This window comes from Pseudophryne corroboree, chromosome 4, assembly GCF_028390025.1.
Source record: "Pseudophryne corroboree isolate aPseCor3 chromosome 4, aPseCor3.hap2, whole genome shotgun sequence".
Taxonomy (NCBI): Eukaryota; Metazoa; Chordata; class Amphibia; order Anura; family Myobatrachidae; genus Pseudophryne; species Pseudophryne corroboree.
Window position 1 is genome coordinate 401,020,831 of NC_086447.1, and position 20,540 is coordinate 401,041,370.

The 20,540-nt window shown below is 42.2% G+C and overlaps 1 protein-coding gene across 1 annotated transcript in view; it reads left to right on the forward strand.

The window, feature by feature from the left end:
- The first annotated feature begins 1,667 nt into the window (after nucleotides 1-1,667).
- The window catches only part of LOC134911459 (isoaspartyl peptidase/L-asparaginase-like), a 153,776-nt gene continuing 134,903 nt past the window's right edge, over nucleotides 1,668-20,540 (forward strand). The window contains exons 1-2 of the mRNA XM_063919657.1: nucleotides 1,668-1,860; nucleotides 7,129-7,271. Coding sequence (XP_063775727.1) covers nucleotides 1,668-1,860; nucleotides 7,129-7,271 — 336 coding nt within the window. The remainder of the gene's footprint in view (nucleotides 1,861-7,128; nucleotides 7,272-20,540) is intronic.

Here is a 20,540-nt window from a genome sequence, read left to right on the forward strand (position 1 = left end):
CATTGCCAATATGATTGTTTGAAAAATACCTGGAGTGCCGTGCCTTGTTTTGGACTGCTGTTCTAAACTAGACTCTCTCTCTCTCTCTCTCTCTATATATATATATATATATATATATATTTATTCACACATGTACCTGTACACAGGGACACCCCACTAACTAGATCCTGAATTTGCCTCTGTTACTATCTATCTAGGATAGTTTCATTTATAGATGATACTTATGTATTCTGTGTTATTTTTTCAAATGTCAAATCTAGACGTGCATGTATAACTGCTTTAATATATGATTGACAATGCTGTATTGTGACATAAACAACTTCAATATTACAATAATTACAATGTAAGTTATTTTAGCAGTCCTTTATTTGTCATAATGGAAGACAGCTTTCATAGCAAGCAGTTGTCCAATGCTGAAAACCCCACCCACAGTAACCAACACATTTTAAAGGTTAAGCTCCATCTCAGTTCTATCCTACTACATTCTTTAAAGTCCCCAATACTGTACCTCAGAATTTATAATAGAACATATATTTGTATTGAGGAATTAATCATACTAATATCCATCACCAGATCAACATTATTTTTCTTGCTCTCAGACACCATATACTCCTGCCTATTGTATTTATATTCAGTCCTGATTGCTAACAATGCACCAAAAATTATAAGGAATAATTGTACAGGCTGTTTCATGTTGCTGCTAAGGTCAATTGGATGAAAATAGGCTAAATTTAAGGAATTCCCTATAAACCTGGATGTTATTAATGAAATGCATATTGATCTACTAGTATGTGCCCCAACGAGCATGGCCATTCACATTTACTATTAAAGGGAATTTATCATAGGGTTAATCTCTTCAAAGCCTTATAGGTAATTGGTTACTGGTTATTGGTATGTAAATTGTATAGAGGAATACAGTTATGATGTAATGCTTAATTGTTAAATGTGTGGATGATATTCTAAAAATGTCATGATTACAGCATTGCTCCGTGGCCTGATTCATCTTCAGCTGAACGGAGAGTTGCCGTTAAATAAATGATTCAGCCTATTTGTATGTAATTAAATGTTTAAACATAGATGTGAAAGTGCATTGAATTATTGCTGCTGCATATTTATACTGTAAGTGTCATTGATAGGTTACCAGTCTCAAACTAAGGTATAAATTGACCCAAAACCAATAATTGCCATTCAGGGGTATTCCTAAGTCGACTCTAGGTATATTATAAGGGAATCCAAGACTTGGGTGTAGGCACTCAAGGCAAATAAATATACAGTAGGTAGAGATGTATGAAGTAGTGAAAAGGAGTGGAGAAGTACTGTATACCAGTGTACAAGTTGCTCATAGTAATCAATCAGCTTTGAGATTGCATTTATCAAGTACATTGGTTGCCATTGGCAACTTCTACTCTGACACACTTCTCCACTCTTTTCACTGATTCATACATCTCCCTCATAGAAAGGTTTTCTGTAGCATTTAAGGGGAATAGCATGTCTGCTACAATAGATTTACTACAAGTTGAGGAAATCTGAGAATTTGTTAGTTTTAACAACAAAACTCATTTATTGGAACTGTAAAGATATAAATGTTGCTCATGTTCTATAAAATTAATATTTTGGAAAGTTATTTCATGCTGTATTTAAAATCTTCACAGTTTCAACACACAAAAATGATCCGTAAGCCAGTTATTGTAGTCCATGGAGGGGCTTGGGCAATACCTGATGATCTTGCAGAAAGCAGCAAAATTGGTGTTAAAGATGCAGCAAAGTGTGGATATTCTATACTTACTGATGGTGGAAGCTCATTGCAAGCTGTAGAATCTGCAGTGCGAATGTTGGAAGACAACACAATATTTGATGCAGGTATTATTTTGTGATATACTGTATCTGTTCATGTTTAAAAAAAATGTTATACAGGTATGCTGCTCTAGGTCAGGGGTGGGGAACCTTTGGCTCTACCGCTGTTGTGGAACTACGCATACCAGCCTGCCCTGCTACAGTTTTGCTACTTGGCCATGCTGAAACTGTTGCAGGGCATGCTGGTATGTGGAGTTCCACAACAGCTGGAGGGCCATAGGTTCCCCATCCCTGCTCTAGGTAAACATGAATAGATTGCTGTCTATTAGTTATTGTAAAGCGGAATTCCCACCCTTTGGGATTATTAATTTACAAAGCAAAACAAGATCCACAGGCACAATCAATTGTTTATATATGTAAATGTTTGTAGATGTATTATAGATATATTAGTCACAGATCTATAACTGTAACAATTTATGTAAACAGTGTGTACTACAGGGCCACAATCAGGTGGGAATGGGATGTAGTTATGCGACTGTTCTACATCCCTCCCCCCTCTAAATCCCGACAGTTGGCATGCCGACTAGCAGGGACTATTCCCACTTGTGGGTGTCCACGACACCCATAGAGTGGGACTAGAGCCTGTGGCGAGTGCAGATCATCACCGAGCCCACATGGGGCTTGTTGCACTCACCCCCCTCCTCCTCCTCTGCCGGGATCCCGCGGTCGGTATACTGGCCACCGGGATCCCCAGTGGTGGTAACACATAAGAGAAATGTGATTGGGGCATATGTGTGTGAGAGGAAGGTGTATGGGGTAGGGTTGGGGTATATATGTGTGTCAGTGGGAGGTGGTTGTGGTATATATGTGTGTGTGTGAGTGAGGTGGAGCTGCCATGAGAGTTTTTCTGTACAGTATACTGAGGTGACTGAAGCAGGGCTAGGGTATCATATAATTTCGATAATAGATTGACATGTTCTAATAACACCAATCCTTACAGCCCACAATACCTGATGGTAGCCTACTGTAGGTGCACTAATACAGAAATCAAACTACACAGACTGTTCATAAACATGTACTACTGTAGGTGTGAAAATAGATATATACAATGCTAACATTTTATACGGTACACTTAAAACATAAGTCCCATCTGTAAATGAGTGCAGATGACCTAGTATAGTTCACTAGTCAACACAAATCCAGGTGACGTTTTCTAAAAGTCTTTTTGATTATATCTTAATTTAATAAAGCTAATAGTAAATTGTAGTGGATGGATTACAGCAAATAGTAAGTACATTAACATTGGTATCTATCAATACTGTAATGCAGGATTTATTGGAGATACTTGATCTAACGCTTTCAGTAACAAATCAATCACCAGAGCTGTCCCCATAGTTCTCCGTGGAGATGATAATATGGGGCTATTTAATAAGCCCCTCCATCATGGCCAGATGTTTTTTCTCTGCATGCGTGATTATTATTGTTTCACTTTAATTTAAACTTATGTAAATGGACATCTACCTATGTGATAATTATAACTGATACCAAAGCAGAGTTCTACAATGGGGTAGTGGAAAGTACAGACTGGAAAGAAGAAATGGCAGCAGATTTGTATTTGCTCCCTTGAAGAGAAATCATTGTTGTGCATTGGAGAAACCTGAATACTGCATATGGTGGCCAAAGACAGACGGACCACCTGCATGTGATAGGTGGGACACAGTAAGACAAGATCATGGATTTGTTGTCAGTAAGCTCATTATACTGTAGGTGTTAAATTTACGATTTAAGATTTGTATTTGCCCTTTTTATTTCTTTTTTTCAAAATTAAGATTTAATGTCACAATTAGCTTGGATAAAAATTAGCTTGAGTAAAACATAACAAAAAGTATCTCTATAGCTATTTTAAAGTACTTAGAGCAATCCCAGAATTGTCTAATGAAATATATTTATGTACAGTAATTCTTGCTTACATTACCACTTTTTTTCAACATTTTGTGTCCTCACACAGAGAGAATCTTTATGCCATACAGTGCGAGAGGCCCAGCATGAGTGAGACCACTGGCATTTCTATAATGATGCAAAGTGTGTGGTGCACACGGGCCATTGGGTCCATGGAACCCATACTGCAAACATTACACCCATTTTTTGTTACTTAACATTCCGGAGTCCAGCACCGGATATCCAGCCGCTGTAAAAGTCAACAGCAAAATGGCTGCCGCACATGCGCAGTAGGAATTTAGTCTCCAGTACATTTTATTTATAAGGCGCCACAAGTGTTTCACAGCGCCGTACAAAGGACAGTAGAGGGAAACAAAACTTAACATTACAGTAAATAAATAACAAAAATAGAGTACAGGTAACAAAGAGAACCACAGTTCCCAAAACATAATACAGCCTAGAAGTAAGTAACGAGTGAGTGATCAGCGTTCTACTAGAAGTTGGCGGCCATAGAGATGAGCCTTTACCAGCAGGAGAAAAAGCGGGTAAAGATGGTCGCTGAGTAGGAGAGAGCTGTGAGTGAAATGTGTTGAGAAGAGGGTTTTGACAACAAGAGGAAAGAGTGCCCTGCTCTGAGGAACTAACAATCTAGTAGGAAGGGGCAACAGACAGATGACATGAGGTGCAAGCAAGTGGGAAGTAGCCAGATGGCAGGATGTAAGCAAAGCAGAGATGGTCAAGGCATGAGGCAGAGGGATGGAGGAGCAGCCTCAGGACTAGGTTATGCATTGGAAGGGTAAGCTTTGATGAATAGGTGGGGTTTCAGTTCCCGTTTTAAGCTTTGCAAGGTCGGGGAGAGTCTAATGGAGCGGGGAATGCGTGTTCCACTGAAGGGGTGCAGCACTGGCAAAATCATGAACTCAAGCATGGGAAGCAGTGACCAGGGTAGAGGATAGGCAGCAGTCATTGGCTGACTGTAGTGGGCGGGAGGGAGTATGAAGGGAGAGGAGGTTGGAGATGTAGGGAGCAGTGGAATTAGAGATGGCCTTGTATGTGAGGCTGAGGAGTTTGATGACGATTCTGTAGGGGAATTGGAGCCAGTGTAGATTTTGTTGAAGGGGAGTGGCAGATGTGGAGCGGAGAGAGAGAAAGATAAGCCTAGCTGCGGAGTTGAGGACAGATTGGAGAGGAACAAGGTGGGAGCAAGTGAGGCCAGTGAGGAGAACGTTGCAATAGTCGAGCCGTGAGATGACCGGTGAGTGGATGATAAGTTTAGTTGCACTCTGGGAAAATGTTTTCAGAGACCTGCACATGCACAGTAGACTCTGGCACAATACCAGAGACTACAGTGCTGTGAAAAGGAGAGGGCCCACCCAGAGTCTGCACACGGGCCACTTCCTCAATAAAAATGCCCCTGGCTGAGATGTTCTGATAACAGTAGTGTACTGTATTTTTCTTTAGATTTTGCATCTTAGCCATTCGTAGTGTACTAGATACGCTAGGATGCGACTTTAACCGCACAGGAATTTGTATAAAATGTAAAAGATTGCAAATGAATCTCCATGGAAAGTGGTGTGAGGAACAGCCATAGCTGCTCATACTGATAACCTTATTTTAACACAGTTTGAGACTCAGTTGATGTAAAGATGTGCAATAGATTTGTAGAATCCAGTTGGTTTATTTATTTGTATTTTGAGCAAAAAAGACATTTAGGGGGTAATTCAGACCTGATTGTAGCAGCAAATGTGTTAGCAGTTGGGCAAAAACCAAAGGGGTAATTCTGAGTTGATCGCAGCAGGATTTTTGTTAGCAGTTGGGCAAAACCATGTGCACTGCAGGAAGGGTAGATATAACATGTGCAGAGAGAGTTAGATTTGGGTGTGGTGTGTTCAATCTGCAATCTAAATTGCAGTGTAAAAATAAAGCAGCAAGTATTTACCCTGCACAGAATCAAAATAACCCACCCAAATCTAACTCTCTCTGCACATGTTAGATCTGCCCCCCCTGCAGTACACATGGTTTTTGCCCAACTGCTAACAAATTTACTGCTACGATCAGGTCTGAATTACCCCCAAAGTTTGGCTGAGTTGCACGAGACCTAACATCACTATAGGGATTATTTGACAAGACTTGAGCACCAGTATAAATGGACACATCTGTACACATATAAATGAGACACTAAAATAGTTTTTTTCATTAGCAAATGCTATAATAACCTGAATAGTGTAACCATTCACTTCATAATTTTACACTGATTATTTGTATTATCTTTTATTGTAGGGAACCACAAATGGCCGTCAGCACCATACATAGGGAGAAAACAGAGAACAAATCTAACAGTTTTAAACAATGCACATACAACAAGGAATAATACATTATTCTAGAATACAAGGCTATACAATGACTTGAACATATAATTGCTGATACAGCTAGTGAAAATTGCAAAAAGGTAATCAGTGTGGTACAGTAGGTGTGGCAGAGTAAGTAGAAATAAGGTGGTAGAAAGTCAGGGTGAGGAGTTTGAACTTGATTATGTGGGTGATAGTTATACAGTTTAACATTTTAGCAGATACATTCAGCTGAGGTAGAGCAGCAAGAGAGGAAAATAAGAATAGCAGCAGTGTGTAGGACAGACTGAAGAGGGGTAAGATTCTCTACAGTAAATTTGAATGGTTCAATAACTGACCGTCTGATGCTGTCCATGTGTCCTGTGTTGCAGGACGCATTTGCACATGTGCAGAACAGGTCCTGTGCATGCACAAAGTATCAAACATCGGTAATTTGTGCATCAGGGTGGACATCCAACTAAACATGAATGAGGTCCACGGTCTGTCCAAATGCAAATTTGCACCATTTAGCTAAATATGCTGGCAACTATAAATATGCCCAGTGTATAATGCTAACTTTTTGTAGTAAACATGCTTAATAATAATAATACAGAATGACAAAATATTGAACCATATCAACAAGTTAGCAAAGATATCATATTCATGTATATTTAAATTGAATATAATGTCTAATATTTAGCAAATACTCCTATACTGAGTGAATGAGTCTGCCATTCCTATTCTTACTGTATATGTGATTTCCTCTGATGAAAAATAATATGCTACACTATATTCCAGTAAAAGAAGAAACCGACAAATGCCTTGTAGACTGTAAAAAAAGAAAACAGTTTTTATGACTAACCTGCAGTATTATTTTGTTGCTAAAAGCATTGCATTTCTTTAAAAGCGGTGTGGCAGTAAAAGCTACATTTTTCCCTGTAATCAACTCTAATAGCTACCAGGATAGTTGTAATAAATAGCTATAAAATCATTTTTCTATTCCACTCCCTAAAAAAAAGTTTAGGGCAATAATATTTTCTTACGTTTCAAAATAAATTATTTCATACAGGTCATGGAGCCGTGCTAAATGCGAATGGTGATGTGGAGCTTGATGCAATTATAATGGATGGTAAAAAGCTTGCTGTAGGTGCAGTTTCTTGCATCAAGAATATTGCTAATCCTATCATGTTTGCACGCACAGTCATGGAAAAGGTAAAGTATGAAACCTTTTGTGTTATCTGTTTTTGTTAGCGTCATTAGTAAACTTTAATAAATGGGATATAAAATGACCATCAAAAGGCACAGAATGCAAATATAATGGTGAAAAAAAATTCAATAAAGAACTAACTAATTAGAAAGATGGGCTTCATTTTTTATGCTTCTTTCTAGTCTAATTTACAGGGAAAGGTCCAAAGACCTGATTCTGAGATGTACACGGGGCTTAATTCAGACCTGATTGTAGCAGCAAATTAGTTAGCAGATGGGCAAAACCATGTGCACTGCAGGGGAGGCAGATATAACATGTGCAGAGAGAGTTAGATTTGGGTGGGTTATTTTGTTTCTGTGCAGGGTAAATACCAGCTGCTTTTTTTTACACTGCAATTTAGATTTCAGTTTGAACACACCCCACCCAAATCTAACTCTCTCTGCATATGTTATATCTGCCACACCTGCAGTGCACATGGTTTTGCCCAACTGCTAATAAATTTGCTGCTGCGATCAACTCTGAATTAGGCCCACAGTTCACATCGCTGTGACGTCATTGGCAGCAGCCATGTGAAAATATGCAAATTATGCAGGAGGCATTTTAGAGAAATACACACTTCCTCCTAGCTTTGCAGATCCAAGTGCTGTGTCCTAAGATGCCGCACTGGATCATCTGAGAGACAATTAGCCATCAGAGTAAGCCTTAGGTTTCTCAGATTGGCCCTCGTAGTTCCCTAGCCAAGGCCAGGAAGTCTGCATTAGAAGACACAGCCCCTGAACTTGGCACTACCAGGTAATGGGAATGCTGGCTGACTCTGCCCACTCAGGCTGTTGCTCAGGGGGTTCTGCATGTGACGACATTGGACCAGTTCTGCACATGCACAGAATACTGTACACTGCCCCACCAATCTCAGATGTACTTATACCTGATGGTTTGCATATATATATATATATATATATATTGCCCTTTCTGTCAAATTATTTTTTCAGTTTTGTTTAAGATAGTTTTATATTGAGAGTGAATTATGTATTATGTTCCAGAGGTTCTCCTAATACAGGGCATCATTAAACCATTATTGGTGCACACTGGTACTCTAACTCAGGGGTGTATCTAGGGGTCCGAGCGCCCCTGGCAAAGTAAGGGGCTGGCGCCCCCCCCTACATTACACACACACACCCTACACACATTTGAAATAAGGTGTGAGTATTGGACATGGGGCATGGTCTTGTGGGGGAAGGGTGTGGACACAATAGTACTTCCAATTCAAATTATGCCACACAGTAGTGTCCCTTATTCGCATTACACTGCACAGTAGTATCTCGTATTCACGTTACACCATCCCTCCCCCCTAACCCTAACCCACCTTTCCCACAGCCTGACCTTAACCCGCCCCCCCCCCCAAAAGCCTCTTCAGTGGTGCCTAACCCTAACCCACCCTTCCTAATCTCCCTCCCTGCAGCCTAATCCTAACCCTCCCACGTGGCTTGCCAGTGAAGACTGTGGCACAAACTCGATCTGGATTTTGGCATTCTGCATTGCTATCTATGTTGGGATGCCAGCATCAGCATTCTGAACAGTTTCGGGATGCTGGCATCAGCTTTCTGACCGCCGAGATGCCAAACGCTGGCATCTTGAGTGCATCTCAAATGAAATGCTAATGAGCTGCTGTGAGTTGAGCCTCAAATGGATTCAGCCATTAACCAAACACCATTAGTTGGATGGTAGAAGTGCTTCCTGTTAGAAAAAACATCAGGGTGCCATCACTTCCAAGATAAAATGATCAATTCTACAATGAACTGATATACATTTCCTTGAACCTGGCCTTGAAATAGGTAAGATTTGTATTTTCTTTATTACACTCAACAAGTTAAAGTTTTTGCTTACTTACTACTTACTTACATCTAACATGCATGAAAATCGTGTATTTTTCCAGGTACTACAGTCCCTTCTCCCAAACACTGACACTTTTTTATTATCTTCAACAACAAATAGATCTATAGCACTGTGCTATATAATAATTGCTGTGTACCTGGTGAGAGTCTGTTACTGCCGACGCGGCGCCGGTGTCCATCAGCACTGCACTGCACTAGTGATCAGGCTAGTGTCTGACAGCACCGCACTTGTAATCAGACCTAGTGTCCAGCAGCCCTTGCTGCCGGGAGCTCCCAGCAACAAGGGCTGCTGGGAGCTGTAATTTATTTTGAGTCTGATTACAAGTGTGGTGCTGCCGGATACCAGCGCCGCTCCATCAGTAACAGACTCCACCAGGTACAGTCTGACAGTACTGCTTTTCTACCCTTTGGCCGCGGGTGGCACAGCCAGGCAGCACACCCTCCTTGCATGGCGCCCCTGGCGAGTGCCATCCTGGCTAATGTGTAGATACACCCCTGCTTTAACTGCCCACAGTATAGCCCAGAGTACCTCCTAATACAGGGCAGCATTAACCCTATATTAGTGTACACTGGTGCTGTAACTACCCAAAACATTTTTGGTATGTGTCAATTTATAAAGGTGTCAGTGTGCTACCTTTATTATAAGTACAGTGAGGCATATCAATGTGTCAAAAAATGTCCCCAAAAAAACAACTTGTGTGTTGCTGAGGTTTAGGAATTTTGTTTTAAAATAATAATGCTCATTAGGTGTCAGTGTGCCGATAAGCAGTGTGTCAGAGCAGTGTGTAAAAACAACAACTTTTGTGTGTTCAGGGCCAGCCAGCAGCACTGTGTTAGACAATAATGCTCAGTAGGTGCTATGCCACTATGTCAATAATATAAGCACTATGAGTCGCAGAGTAAAGTTGTCATTTGTTAAAAAGCTTGTATGTGTTCAGAGCCAGGCAGTGGCATGGTGTAAAATAATTCTGAGTTTGTGCCTTGCTACCGCATTAATAACATAAACAAGCACTGTAAGTTACAGTGTGAAGTTGTTGTCATTTGTTAAAAAGCAGAAATAACTATTTTATTCTACAACTTGTGTGTGTTCAGAATCAAGCAGTGGCACTGTGTTACAATAATGCTCAGTAGGTGCCATGCCACCACGTTAATAATATAAATGTAGTGAGTCGATATGGATCACAATTAGCCATTAGAAGAACAGGAACAGCAACCAAGTACTAGTGCTGTGGCTACTGCCAATTATGATGATACTAGTACTTCAACATCTACTAAAGCAATCCAATTAGGAACTTCACACTTAAGCAGAGTAAACTTGCATTTTTTTATTCACTACCCTGAGGTGTAAAAAGACAGAGAAATTCTTTATGTGATGGTAAAAATGTCGGGACCTGCTTCAGAACCTCTTGGACACCCCCCATTCCTATGACTAGTTAGTCATTTTGGAAATGTTTAAATTAGCTTAATTGAGCCATTAATTATGTGACATTTTTGAGAATAATAACATTTCCATTTAATTCCTTATATTTAAATGAAATTAATTTGCTCTCAATTTTTTAATTTAAAGAAAAATGCAAAAATGTACACATTTGACACCTTTTAAAAGTGTCCAGTACTTTCCTTATCCCCACTTACAGCCTTCTATATGATTCCACTTTTTGGGGGTCTAGAAAAGTCTCCCCACTTCTCTCACATCGCATTTGGCATTGTTTGCAAACCCCAGCTGCGGGTGAGCATATTTATGTGAAGGCTGCAAATTACAAGTAACAATTTTTCATTTGTAGACTCACACCTAATTGGATTGACCCCTATATAGTTTTAACAAACAGTGTATGATCTTGAAAACTACTATGTCAGTCAGCAAAGGGAAAGGCGGGGAAGGGGGGAGGACGACATGAGGTATCCTATGAGGTATCCCATATTTCCTAATGACCAGCACCAGACTGAACCAGCCATGTTGATAATGCCATAGCAGGGGGAACACATAGCATAGACATCCTTTGCTTTCTCATTAACCAGACCCAAACTAGTTCCCATGGCTGGAATTTCCTGGAAAGTTGAGACTCAACATAGGATCTCTACCTCCCAAGCAATAACCTTTCAGCCCTGTGCAATGCCCCGCACCCCTGGATGGCAGTGGGTGGATGCACATTTCATGATATAAAAGTGTTAAGGTGGGTATACACCTAAAGATGTACCTGCAGATCAATCTGTCTGCAGATATATCTGTTGTTGAGGACATTGGCCAATTAATCTACAGTATGTGTGTCTACGCATGCATACACAGTGAACATATACTGCATATATACAGGTTGAGTATCCCTTATCCAAAATTTAAAATCACACATTTTTGGTTCCCCTTCTGAGATTATATTTGTATATTATATTATATACAGTATCTATATAATATGTCTATATATGCACATATCTCCTATATAATAGCCCAGATGTGTGACTCTGTGCCTGTGTGACTAATGCAGGGCGGAGTCACAGATCAGGCCAATATAAATATTCTGACCCTAGTCTAACTGTGAGACCCCCTCTCCCCCCACTGAGTACATAGAGGGAATACAGGGAATGCAGGGAAGGGCCTCAGGACAGAGCACCCTGCGCACCTACTCACCTGCCACACACCGAGAGGAGCCCACCTGCCTACAGAGAGCTGGCCTGTAATGCGCTGTCCCACCATTGTGAGGGGCCGCTGGGATACGTAGTCCTGTGTGCTGCACCTAAGCAGAGGGATGAGTGGCTGGAGACTACAATTCCCAAGCACCCGTGCGTCCGCACCTATAGACTGGCAGACATAGCCTTGCTGGGAGCTGTGCTAACAGCTGTGATCACAGAGTGATGGCAGAGAGCAGCGTCTATCTCCATCCTGCCTGGCGCACCCTCCCCCCCCCTTTGAAAATCCTGCATTTGCACCTGATCCCTGGGATATTTGAGCCAGTCAAGGTTAAAACTAACTAAAAAAAAACATGTAGGGGTCTCCCCTATTTAATGGACCAGCACCGGGGCCTAGGAGCCAGCCTGGTTCTAAAAAATATGGGTGAAAAAATTGTATGGGTCCCATATTTTTAGAATCAGCACCAGGCTTCACCAGCAACGGGGGTAATGCCACAGTCAGGAGACACACTTTACGGGGTCACGTGGCCAAAGCATTCAGCCCTCCTAACTAGTCAGCAAAGGCCAGAGATTCCTAGGGAAGTGGGGACCTCCCCAATAAAGAGGTCCCCCTCTCCAGGGTACCCCAGGCCTTTGTTGAAACCTGGAACTATCCCCCACACCCCTGGGCGGTGGGAGTGGGGTTGATAGAAGTGCAAAAAGCAATATTGTCCTTTACATGGAACTACATGTCCCAGCAAGCCTGCCCCTCATGCTAATACTTGGAGAACTACAAGTACCAGCATGCAGGGCATTAAAGGAACGCTGGTACCTATAGTACTCCTGTAATGGAAATATTAAAATAAAAATACAACACTGGCTTTTTTAATAATTTATTTATCTGCAGCTTCACATGGTGGGCTGGCAGCCATGTAGCTCTTTTGTGCGGCCGCCAACCCACCAGGGCTTCTGGCATCTTCGCCTAGCGGGCTGTCGGCCATATAGCTCTTTTGCATGGCTGCCAATCCAACAGGGCTTCCGACTTCTTTGCCTGGTGGGCTGGAACCAACCAGGGCTTCCGACATCTTCGCCTGGTGGGCTGGCGGCCATATAGCTCTTTTGCGCGGCCGATAACCCACCAGGGCTTCCGACATCTTCGACTGGCGGGCTGGCGCCCACCAGGGCTTCCAACATCTTTGCCAGGTGGGCTGGTGGCCATATTGCTCTTTTGCATGGCCGCCAAACCACCAGGGCTTCCGACTTTTTTGCCTGGTGCCCACAAGGGCTTCCAGCGTCTTTGCCTGCCGGGCTGGTGGCATATAGTTTTTTGCATGGCCGCCAACCCACGAGGGCTTCTGACGTCTTTGCCTGGTGGGCTAGCAACCAAATATAGCTCTTTTGCGCAGCTGCCAACCCACCAGGGCTTCCAGCGTCTTTGCCTGGTGGGCTGGTGGTCATATAGCTCTTTTGCGTGGCCGCCAACCCACCAGGGCTTCTGAAGTCTTCGCCTGGTGGGCTGGCTGCCATACAGCTCTTTTGCGCGGCCACCAACCCACCAGGGCTTCTGACGTCTTCGCCTGGTGGGCTAGTGGCCATATAGCTCTTTTGCGCGGCCACCAACCCACCAGGGCTTCCGACATCTTTGCCTGGCACCCACCAGGGCTTCTAGAGTCTTCGTCTGGTGGGCTGGCACCGATATAGCTCTTTTGCATGGCTGCCAACCCACCAGGGATTCCGAAGTCTTCGCCTAGCGGGCTGGCGCCCACCAGGGCTTCTGGCATCTTCGCCTGTTGGGCTGGCTGCCATATACGGTAGCTCTTTTGCGCGGCCACTAACCCACCAGGGCTTCTTATGTCTTCGCCTGGTGGGCTGGTGCCTACCAGGGCTTCCGGCATCTTCACCTAGGGAGCAGCAGCCTGTAAGCTGCTGCCTCTCCCCAGGGCTTCTGTTCTGATGTCTTCACTTAGTGGGCTGTAGTCTTTAAGCTCTTTTGCATGGCCACCACTCACCAGGACTTCATTCCTCTTCTTTCTTCAGGAGCTCTTCCCTGCTCCTACCCAGCCGAGGAACTGACTGCCACGGCTCGAGGGGCGGGGCGATGACGCGGCGAGCCGTGATTGGCTCTCAGCGGCCATATTGTATTTAAAAAATGGCTCTATGGTGCCATTTTTTAAACTGGTGAATGCCGAAGTGTGCTTTCATGGCTGACCGCTGACAGGGTTTGGATCCATGATCCAGGCCTGCCGATGCCTTCCACCACCGATGCCTGCTACCACAGCCGCGTAAGTCCCACTGCCACTGCTGCATAAGTCCCGCCACCACCATTGCCTAAGTCCCGCCCCCACTGCTGCCTAAGTCCCGCCTCCACCGCTACATAAGTTCTGCCACCGCCTCCGCCCGCTACCGCCCCCGGTGTCGGGTCACTCTCGCGCTGCAAAGTGTGCCTGCTCATCAAATTAAATCTTCATGTGTGGGCATTTTTATAAAATAAATTGAACCTTCATGTGTGGAATGGGGGGAGAGGTGGGATGGGGAGGGGGGTGGAGTGTGAGAACATTAATATATTGTTGTCCAGGGTTTCCATGCAGTAACTTAATAGCACTACAGGTGCAGTGCTATTAAGTTACTGAAAGACATGGACAACAATATAGGCAATTGTGTGTTTGTGACAGTGTACTGTAACTAAACACGTACATGCACTGACACACTGCAGCAGACTGGCTGGCACTAACTCTCTCTCACTCCCTGTACAGCACTGACAGTGATAGTCGGATGCAGTCACTGTCAGTGCTGAATCTGCTGCCCAGTGCCCAATCACAGTGATAGGGGCGTGCTTTCATATGGGCTGAAAGTATGTCCCTGCTGCTCTGAGGCACTTGTATTGGTGCCTCTTCCAGTGCTTTTTTTAATGGGCTTTTGCAGCCCTCTCCTTGGCCCTGCCCCCCGCCAATCCCCTGCTTCTGGCCGTTTACAATGGGTGCCGCAGATAACAGCAGAAATCAACTTGAAACAGGTATTTACGCTCTAAAATGATTACCATAATATAAAGAAGATACTTATGACAGAATATGTGTCATAAGTATCTTCTCTGTATTATTTTAATCATTAATGACAGGGGAGGCACGGCCTCCCCCACCTCCCCTGACTGCATGTCCCTTCTATAAACAGTACCCAGGCATTATTAAACTATTAGTTTAAAACTAATATACACCATTGGTTTACATTTAATATACACGATCCATACCAGCCAACATGACCTATTTCAGGAGGGATAAAATGATCTCTAACTGGACTTCCCTCTTAATTTATGATTGCAATCACATGTTGAAATACCTTTTTATAAATAAAATAGTTCAACACAGGTGACACCAATCATATGTTAAGTGGGAAGTCCAGGTAGAGAGTATTTTGACCTACCTGAAGGGGTCATGTTGAGAGGTATGAACAGTCTAATATACACCCCCCTTCCAAAGGGGACCCCCTGTCTTAAGTTCCCTGGGTATCCCACATTCTTAATCTTGCTCTGCCAACAGCTACAGTAGCTACATCAGCAGTGTAAGCCCCTGGGCAAAGCAATGCACTGGGGCCCCTACCGATCCTCCAGCAGTAGGGCTGGGGGTGCTATCAGCAGCAGCTTTGATGTTCCGCTGGCAGTAGGGGGTGTTCTATATTCTGCTCAGCATGTAGGACCTGGAGCAGTTATTTCTGTTAATTACTCCTTTACTGCACAGATGGTGGGAAATGGGGTGGGAGGGAGAACATTAAACTGCAAAATTGGTCATTAATCTGTATGAAGGGGCCCCACTACATAACTTGCAGGGTGGTAGGGGGTGTTTAATATGCAGGGGAGGGGTTGATAGTAGAGTAAGCTTAATATTCATCAATTTCCAGTTGGAGGGCAGCTTGCTTGACTGCAGTTATCTCCAGTTCCTGGAAATAGATTTCTTAGCTTTCAATAGGATAACAAACTAGAGAGTCCTACCTTTCAGGAGGTACTGGGGTCTTGGGGATCAGAGTTCAGGAGCTAGAACAATCCACTGTTAAAAAATTTAAAACTGCACACCAGGCGTGTGGAGCTGGAGCAGGGACCAGCTGTTGAAGGCTGATATTACTGGTTCTGGTCATAGTAGAGACAAGCTGCATAGTAGAGACAAATGTCCCCCAAAAGGAGAGAGACACAGCTTTTATACTATACCCTCAGAAAAAAATCAGGCAGAACCTCAGATATCTGGCTGGGAAGAGCAATTAATGGCATGGATGGGGACCACTTCTTTGAAGTTGGATATATCCGGTTCCCCTGGGCCAATTGTAAAAAAAAAATCTGGCACCTGTTATGATGTTTGGAAGCACCTGTATTTTGGAAAGCGGAAGCAGACACCAGGTGGTTGGCGCGACCCAGAGCAGAGGCGCAGAGTCTAACACACCAGGGGGGGGGGTGTTCACCAGGGAACCCCACAAGGGGATTTGGGCTTCGCTGCCCCTGATGTGCAGGTCACGGCCCTCTGCCTGGGTCACCTGGTATCTGCACAGGAGTCCACAAGGTATAAACAGGATAATTTACCTGGAGAAATGCAGCTGGTAAGGCAGGGGTTAATTGCAGAGTGACTGACACAGCAGGACTAATGGCAGAGGTTTGAGAGCAGAACTGGGACACAGAGGGAAATTTAAACTTGCAGGCTGAAAGTTCTGGACAGCAGAGCTGGAATTTGGCAGGATTCACAGGGGTTTGTTTGGAGGCTGGATACAGGATTGCAGATACTGAATGGAGATGAACATGCAGAAAGGTCTGAGTGATTAGACTGCTGTTTGCAAAACTGGACAGGTGCAGGATTACTGAGGCAAGGTGCAAGACTGGCTGGAATGGTGCACAGATATCTTGAAACAGGGATTCCAAGGCAGAAGGACACACTGGATATATAATTGTAGTAGATACAGGTCCAAGATTAACTTGGCGCAGGACTGGCAGGAATACTGGGACTAGTTACCAGGACACAGGAGACTGGGAACTTGCACAGCATGCAATGGCCACGTGCTGAGCACACAGGAACAGGCTCTTATACTCTCTGATACTGAACTCTATCACTGGCACAGTAGTATGTGGATACTCCCTAGTTAAAGGGAGACAGACCAATCACATGATAGTCAGGCTGATGTTGCAGGTAATGAGGTCCAGGTGATCAATTGCTAGGAAACGAGAACAACAGAAGGGAGCAGCCGGATCCAGGTGCTAATCAATGCAGAAAGCAGAAATTACAGATTTGCAGCCGCTGCACACATAACAGTACCCCTGGAAAAAGGGGACCCTCAGCTATCAGTCTAGGGCCCTTATGCTCCTGGGGCCATTGGGCAACTGCCCATATGAAAAGATGCCCCTGAGTAGGTACACAATGCATGAGCAGATGTTTTCTCCACAACCAGCAAAGCACACAAGGCTTGTGCTTATGGTATTGGCAGCTAGCTTTGCTGTTTTCTGCATACTATTCTCAATCTCTGTGTTTAGCTTATTTGTATATCTAACAACACCAATTACTCAGATATATTTTTACATTTTAATTAACTGAAATGCTTATACATTTTAAATGATCTGATTTCATGTTTTTTAATAAATCTGTTTATAAATTGGTTTAGTATCCACTTTGATTACAAAATAATATAACAGATCTCTATAAATATGCTGCACTTCTCTGTTTAATGAATAGTGCACCCATCCATTAGATGCATCTATTGTCTACTGCAGTGGTTCCCAAACTTTATTGTATCACGGCGCCCTAGCCTATCAGAATTATTTTCATGGCACCCCTAGGCCAAAAGTTCTTATTGAGAAATTTAGAAAGAAATATTAAATAAAATAAATTGTGTTTACAGGTCATTCGTAGCTTCAATTGATTTGTGAGGGACACAATTTGCTTCTGTTTGTCCACATATTTTATAACTGACAGCCACCAACACTGGTTATGCCTATTACATTGACCATAACTTTGTTTAATTAGTCATGGACAACCAAACCAGGGCACCCCTGCAAGTGTTCTGAGGCACCCCAGGGTGCCATGGCACACAGGTTGAGAACCACTGGTCTAGTGCATGTACAGTAAATACTAAACAAATGATATGACATAAAGTACAAGTGTGTGTAAGGAATCTTATTTTCTGATGTCAGTTGCTTCAGTTATTTGAGATACTCTGTGCTTTAAAAATGGGTTCTCCAGTCCTAGTTTACACCTTTGGTATGTATGCTTCTTCTGTCCTATTATTAAGAATAGCTTTCTTCTTTTTTCTTGAAAATGTAAACTCATCCCATAAGTCTTACAGTCAGGATATGTGTGCCAACTATCTGTCCCATAACATGAGCATATAGCACTTTCTACAACTACTGTTATGAACTGAAATGCAAAGGTGTTTTTTAAGTGAGAAGAGAGAAGTTGGTGATGGTTAAGTGCTTCAAACAAATGCTTGTCTTCTTTGAATTTCTTGATTCAAATTCTTAAGTTAGTAGTCAGAGAGGTGATGCAGATGGCCAAAGTTGGAACGCAAAGCTGGGTGCTTCTCATGAACAGGCCTCATATTCTCATATTGACCCTGCTCCTCACCATAGTCACATGAATCATGGCATTATGCTAAAAATCCCACCCATTTCACTGGGATGTGGGCAGCATGCAGTAGGAGCATATACTCGTCTGTCGGTCCAAGGAACTTCCCAAAGGTTCAGGAGTCTCCCAGATGTTCCAGAACAGTGGGCAAATATAAAGCAATGGGCCACTCCATACCCCTAGTATGGCATGACTATGCCCCCTTTTAGGCAGCACTGGAAGCAGACCACAAGTATTTAGACAATTAAACTTGTGAGTGGTAATACCATTCTGTTTGTTTTAACACTTGGCCTATCCCCATCACTGACAACATTTTGTGTCTTTATTCCATTATCACCCTCTCATGTTCCTTGACCTTGTCAGCTGCTAACCCGTGGGTTATCCATGAAAATGCATTTTCTCCTTGAATGCTATGGTACTGATTACTTCATATAAACTTAATTTTTATGTGGCAATATTTATTATTTGAATTATTTAATTAGTGATTAAGTTTATATAAACTACTGTCCCTAATAACATACTGTAATTTGTATTTAAATATATTTTTGCTCCAATAATTCATATTACATTTTAAAAACACAAACATTCTCCCAATGTAGTTGCAAAACTGGGAATAAAATAATAAGAAGTGTATAGTGGTTCCAGTTAAATAAGTTTGGCAATTTGTTTGCTGTTACAATTTGATATAATATGACACAAATAAAACAATAAAATAGCTACCAGATGAATAACCTCCTAAACTACTAAACAGATGTTTCCCATTGGAATTTTATATATGTAAATCAAACAGATTCATTATGCTAAAGTTTTAAAACTCTAGAAAGAAAAAAATAACTTTTAAATAAAGTATGTTGATTTAATATGACATTGATTTTCAGAAAAAGTATCATTGTGACAGTTATGCAAAATGCTTAATCCCAAGAAACATCTATTCCTGTTCTAGAAGATTGGTTTTGTGAGATGGAATATCTATAAGATTAATGATGTCAGGGGTACATGGCATATGGTTTTAGGTAGCAAGTCAATTCTAAAATCATGACATGGGATCATTTATCAGCAGAACTCATGCAAAAGAAATCTCAGAATAAAGAATGTTCCTAAAATAAGACAGTGTTGTCTTACAAAAATAGACAAATGTTTTACGCATATTGATTTAACTATGCTATCAACTATTGGTTCATATAGTGGTCCTTACTTCATATAGTAGTTAACTGATTGAACATGTATCTAATGAGTTTCATGTCTCATACAATAATTAGAGAGGTGCTAGCATGCATAAAATGGGGAATTGAGACAAGGGACTCGGATGTAATCCTGCCGCTGTATAAAGCATTGGTACGGCCACACCTGGAATATTGTGTTCCGTTTTGGGCACCACCGTATAAAAAAGATATCAGTGAACTCAAAAGGGTTCAAAGGCGAGCTACTAAATTGATTAAAGGCCTAGAGGGACTGGATTATAAGGAAAGACTTACTAGGTTGAATATGTATACACTAGAAAAGAGGCGCCTAAAAGGAGATATTGTTAATATCTTCAAATATGTAAAGAGACATCACAAAGAGTTATCAGAGGAATTATGTATTAAAAGAACACAGTTTAGGACACGTGGGCACTCGCTGCGGCTGGAGGAGAGAAAGTTCCGAATGCAATGGAGGAAAGGGTTCTTCACTGTTAGGGCAATCAGGATGTGGAATTCCCTGCCAGGGAAGGTGGTAATGGCGGACTCTGTAAATGGATTTCAAAAAGAAATGGATACATTTCTGAATGAAAATTATATCCAAGGTTATAATATTTAAAATATTAACGTGATTAATCTGGGGGTAATATGAGTTATAGTAGTAAACTAGTCATAAAACATTATTCAGCGGGTATGTTAGAATCATCACAACTTAATACGGGTTGAACACGATGGGCAATTTGCCTCTATTCAACCTCAATTACTATGTTACTATGTAAATGCATTATGTTCCGCCATGTTAAATAGTTATAATTTATTTCTGTGAATAGTTTCTTTTTTAAGACATAATTTTTAAGACCTTATTCACAACAGAGAATGCTTGGTCTCCTTTTAGCTCTATTTGCAGTAATCCTACTTGTTTCTAGGAATATTGGGCCTGATTCTGGGTCAGTGCAAAATCAGAAACATTACCTGGATATTTGCAGATTGCACATAGGATGCCCCATGCATATGCA